This window comes from Lactuca serriola, chromosome 3 (genome assembly GCF_051521515.1).
Source record: "Lactuca serriola cultivar US96UC23 chromosome 3, Lser_US96UC23_V15, whole genome shotgun sequence".
Taxonomy (NCBI): Eukaryota; Viridiplantae; Streptophyta; class Magnoliopsida; order Asterales; family Asteraceae; genus Lactuca; species Lactuca serriola.
The window spans coordinates 86,801,906-86,807,632 of record NC_136410.1 but is presented as its reverse complement, the minus strand read 5'-3'; the positions used below and the strand labels follow the sequence as shown (position 1 = coordinate 86,807,632).

Sequence of the window (5,727 nt, the reverse complement as noted above, 5' to 3'; positions counted from 1 at the left end):
AACTATGTTTGATCTTTTGTATTAAATGTAATACTTGATTTGTCTAGGATATTATCATCGACTGGTCCGATAGAAAATAAATTTTAACGTGATAATTTTGTGATCCCTTTGAGATGGACATCTGTGAGTTTCAAATCTATATTTGTTACTAATTCTAATTCTGGATTAAGATTGAATGAATAAATGGTATGACATGTTTAGAAATTTATTAAAAAAATGTTATTTGGAATATAAAATTGAGTGGGCTAAAGGTTTTTTAATTTCATAAAATTTTAGAAATTTGTAACTTGTTTGTGAATCATGAAGATTACATATCCGGTATATTTGACCAAATATATAATCTAGTCTAGTATAATAAAGTTAGAATAAAGAGTTATTGTCATTTCTGGTATTACTCTTTGTGATTAAGCATTTTTAAAATATTGTCCAATATGTAAACAAAAGATCCAATTATTTTTGCAGGACATGGACTTTATTTAGTGGCGGGTTGATTGATAGTGATTTGTTCACACTTCACGGAATTGCCGTTGTGCTGTCACGGACACGGTCAAAGTTTAACGGTAAAAATCCCGTGACCCTTTCGTAAAACTTTAACGGTAGAAACTGACACAGATTCTCGTTCCATTATGTCTATTCTTTTTCTACATTTTGTTTATAATTTTCCTTAAATTAAATTAAGTTAGATAATAACAAAATAAATATATTAAACCTTAAATAATGTCAATGTAACGCCATGTGGATATAATCATACCCGCATACAACGTCGGTGCTCGGTTGGCTACCCATTCATTGAACTCCATTTTGAGAAATTGCATGTCACTCAGTTTGCCACTGATTTTTATTTAAATAAGTTATCTTTACAACCAATTTTTGATGCAAAAGCAAAACAATTTTAGTTTTTTTTTAACAATTAACGTTTATATTTATTCTTTTTACACTATTATAAGAAAATTAGATGCTCAAATATTTATGGTTTCTAAGGTTGTTTCATCTGATAGATGGTGATTTATATATAATGTTTTGTTAATTATATATAACGATTTATGTTCTATACAATTATGCAAGACAACATTTAAAATATAAAATATAAATTATTATGTATGACTAAAAAAATATCATGTAAAAATCGTTTTCGTTTTCTTTTTCTCTTCATTTGCAACCATGCAACCTTTCTCAAAGTTGGTTGTAATTGATTAGACCAGTTGATAGATCACATACTTCAATTCTTTTGTATATGTCGACTGAATGCTTCAATTGGCCTTCATCCAAATGTCATTAGGTGAGAAGTCACCCCCGATGGCTAATTTAACACCAAAAAGGAGGATTAGACATTTTGACCTTGTTTTATAATTACTTGAGTTATGTAATGGGTGATTTGACGTGAAAAGTAGGTGTAGATGTTTAAGGAGAATAAATGAAGATGGAGACTTAATATTAGCAATAATGAAATCCAAGGTTGCAATAGTTTTTGTATATTACCGTTCTCTTTTTAGACCTTTGGTTTCATTTATTTTGGAGTGAGAAATGAATTGTCATAAAGAATTCTATTTTGGGAGTCAATGAGATGAGATTTAGGCTTTGGAGTAAAACTTTGATTAAACAAAGTTTAGTGTCCTAATTATGAGAAATCAATTTTTTAAGGCTTAAACCCTTTTAAGGTTTTATTAATCGCGCAAAAAGAAGAAAAAAGAGCATTTGGAGAGAATTTGGTGTGAAATCAAGTGTTTCATCTTGATGATTTTGTTTTTGTTTTTTGTTTTTAATTTTTTATGGTGGGGTCATAATCGTTTATAGATTAAATCTCAATTTTTTTTTTCTAAAAAAATATTTATATTTTCCTATTTTTTTTATTGACCCTTTTAGCATATTTACAAGTAAAATTCATGTTTTACGTAAAAAAAAGTCAACTTATTTTTTTCTAAAAAAACCCCTCAAAATATTATTATTATTATGAAAAAAAAACCCCTCACATTTGAAAAACGTTTTTGTTTAGGCCAACCTTTTGTTTTCTCTTATATTTTTTATGTTTTTCATGATGACTTATGTTATGACGTTCCTCATATTTTTCAATATTAAAATATGAAGAAGACAATTGATTTTTTTTTTTGCAAAGATGATGTGTCTAATTCTTGTTGGCAAATACATATCAAAATCTATTTATATGATGCTTGGAGATTGTAGCAGGTGAATAACAATGGTATAAGTTGGCTTGGTATCTTAGACAATAGTCTAAGTTGGTTTGGTATCTTAGATCGCTCATGGTTATGGCTTATGACTTAGGCTTAGGGCTTAAGGCGTATAACTTATAGCTTACAACTTACGGCTTATGGGTGATGGTTTATGGTTTGGGGCTAAGTGATTTTGGATTAGGGCTTATGTTTTAGGGTTTTTGACTTTTGGATTATGGCTTATGGTTTAAGGCTTACAGCCTATGACTTATGGCTTATGGCTCAAGTCCTAAAGCTTAGGGCTTATGACCTATGACATATAACTTATGGTTTATGTCTTATGGCGTATGGTGTATAGTCTATGGATTATGGAGTAGGGATTGGGCTTAGTGTTTATGACTTATGGTTTTTGGCTTAAGGATTTTAGTCTTAAGGTTAGGTTTAGGTTTATGAATTAAGGCTTGGAGATTAGAGGATTATAGCAGGTGGATAAAAACAGTAAAGAACAATTTAAGCTGACTTGACATGTTTGATTTTTATTGACAAAATGCATAATAATTCATATGCATGGTTGTTATTGGCATAATGCATATCAAAATCTATGACAAGAGGCTTATACATTGCAACAGGTGAAGACCAACGAGGGGGAGTAACGACGCAAGTGAAGGCCATGGTTTATAATACCTATTAAACAGCGAAGCAGATGTTTAAGGGCTTGCCAATGTACATCAGACGGAGCATGCATGAACTGTGACAGTTTTTTGACAACAAAGGAGATGTTAGGACGAGTAAAAACAAGATATTGGAAAGTGCCAACAAGTTTGCGATATGGTGTAGGATCAACTTTGGGAGCTCCATCATCTTTGGTAAGTATAATAGTTGTGCATAAAGGATTTGTTACTTCCTTTGCACCATCCATTTTGAATTGAGTAAGAATGTCACGAATGTGAGCATGCTGTGATAGAAAAAGTCCAGACTTCGTGGGAATAATTTCAACCCCCAAAAAGTGATTGAGTTGACCAAGATCCTTGATTTAGAACCTGTAAGCAAGCATGTCTACAAACTTGTTGATGAAAGATGGATTATTACCTGTAAGAATAATATCATCAACATAAACCATGAAATAACACATAATTGTTAGTACCTGAAAGGGAAACTCTAGTGATCACTCAACATGTTCTGAGATCAGTCCTACTTCCGAAGTGAAAGATGTTCCAGAGTAGATAGAGAAGAAGATTTGGTGTAAGGAGTAAACGCTCATGGTGAGAAGTGAAAATGTCCGAGATGGTGAAGATGTTCCGAAATCAGTTTGTCCGTCTACATCAATTACTTTTGTCATTTTGTTTGATGTAACGTATCATAGAACTTAGTATCTTTTGTCAACTTAGATAATCAGAGTGTCAGGAGTAACTCTATTATCCAGTTCTATGTATGCTTTCGAGTTAGTACGATGTAACACATTCTCCTATTTAAGGAGCATTCAATGACAAATCATAGCGGCACATTGCTTCACCAAAGATAGATATTTTCACATTTACCTCACTTGCACCTTTCTCTCAAATCATTCATTCAAACATTCCTTGTGTTCATTTATTGACTTTACTTGATCATATTCATAGTTTTACATTTAATACTTGAAGTACTTTGTTGATTCTCATATTCAGCCTTGACTGGTCTTGCCAGACTTGACTGGAACTATTAATCTGAAGCAGACATTGATCTTAAGCATTAACTCAAGGTTTGAGTTTTCAAGCCTTGTCCCTATGCAATCAGATCCTTTTTCTCATAATTGGTATCAGACGTTGAGCGGTTGTCCTTTGAATCCATAAGAACATATTATAATTGATTCGAGATTACCTTGGGATTTCGATCATTTACGTGTTCAGGATAAAAGTTCTTCTATATATCACTTTTGCTCAAGATATCTTAACTTCAATGGTTGCTTCTAATTCTCAACAAATGCACTCAATGCAAATAGAAAATTGTGTGGGTTGCCCTACACGTGCCCCACTGCTGGTTGTTGAAGAATATGATCACTGGAAAGTCAGAATGAAAAGATTATTACTTGGAAAAGAAAAAGGCGAATCTATCTAGAGACCCGTTAAAGAAGGTCCTCATGTTCCAGTTCGGACCATTGTTACAGATGTTGTTGCAACTCTCTTAGGACAGGATCAACAACGACGAGCACTTCCCACTGCTGATGATCTTGAAAAGTTGCATCATGATAAAGTTTCCTTTTCAGAAATGGTGTTTGGTCTTCCACCTTCTCTCTTTGAGCACATCAAACTGTGCAATTCCGCAAAAGAGATTTGGGACACAATTCAAGATTTGTTCGAAGGGTCGGAGAATATGAAGGATAAGCGCCTGACTTCGGTCGTTAATGAGTTCGATACTTTCACTACAACACCTGGTGAATTTGTCGCCTCAGCTTCAAACAGATACCAAATCATCGTCAACAACATGACAACTCATGGGATAGTCTGAACCCCACTTGAATACAATCTTAAGTTCATTAAAAGTCTTAGAAGGGATAGGAAATGTAAAATCATGTCTTCAAAGAAATGGCTCTCTGAAAAAGCTCAAGTTCTATCAACTTTTCGATAGCTTCAAGGTCATGATTCAAATGTTGCACAAACTTTATGTGAACTCACTAGAGGTTCTCTAGCTCTACTTACTTCCTATGATCCACAAACCTCAAACATTACTACTTCGGACCCTCTCACCACCGTTTTTCCTTTTACCCCTCCTGTTCATCCCTCACCTCCAACTGTTCCTACTCACACAAATTCTAACTATCAATCTATGGGTGATCCTAACCCTGAAGAAATGGACTCGGAACTATGTTTCCAACATGAGTTTGCCCTACTTTCCATGAGATACAATTATCCTTTCAACAAGCCTCACAACATTCAGTTTCAAACTTCTCACCAAAACATCCGTTTTCAAGCTCTTCACCAAAATAATCATCAACCATTCAACAAACCTTCCGAAAACCCACCAGCCTACAAGACTAACCTTCCTACTTCGGATCACACCTCGGAACCACCACATAATTCGAAGTCCGAAAAACCCAAGATTGTATATCATAAATGTGGCCATGCAAACCACTTTGCCAAAGACTGCTTAGCCAAAGTCCCACAGAAACCCAAGATCAAGGATTGCTTATTATGCACGTCGAGCTCAAGAAATGGTAGAAAGTGAAAAGGCTTTTGTTACAACTGTATCTAGGGATGTGGAAGGGTATTGGTTGTCTGGAGATGATGATGACGTAAATACTGGCAGAAACATGTGTCTTATGGCTCGACAAGAAATCAAATGTGATGAAGGATATTGGTCATCTAGGTCCGAAAGAGATGATGAAGATGCTGAACCAAACTACTGCTACATGGCTACTAACGATCCACCTGGTAGAAGCATCGTTCAACAGGTAAAATATATGATTACTAATAATAATTTTGACTTATCTCTTTGTGAACCATATCTAACCCAAATTCAATCAGATATGAACACTATTTACAAAGCCTATGAGTCAGCCATAGAAGCCAGTGAGAAGAAGGAA

General features: G+C 34.1%; 1 protein-coding gene across 1 annotated transcript; it reads left to right on the top strand.

Moving 5' to 3' along the window:
* Positions 1 to 4,103: 4,103 nt before the first annotated feature.
* LOC145095481 (uncharacterized) lies at positions 4,104 to 4,652 on the top strand. The gene is made up of 2 exons (XM_079033349.1): positions 4,104 to 4,211; positions 4,263 to 4,652. The coding sequence occupies exons 1-2, from the start codon at positions 4,104 to 4,106 to the stop codon at positions 4,650 to 4,652; spliced, it is 498 nt and encodes a 165-aa protein (XP_078889475.1).
* The last annotated feature ends 1,075 nt before the right edge of the window (positions 4,653 to 5,727 follow it).

What these genes read in the sequence shown, in the direction of transcription:
- LOC145095481 (XM_079033349.1), top strand. Translation starts at nt 4,104, where the DNA reads ATGGTTGCTTCTAATTCTCAACAAATGCACTCAATGCAAATAGAAAAT. An exon ending in AAGAATATGATCACTGGAAA is followed by an intron (nt 4,212 to 4,262) that starts GTCAGAATGAAA and finishes GAATCTATCTAG; the next exon opens with AGACCCGTTAAAGAAGGTCC.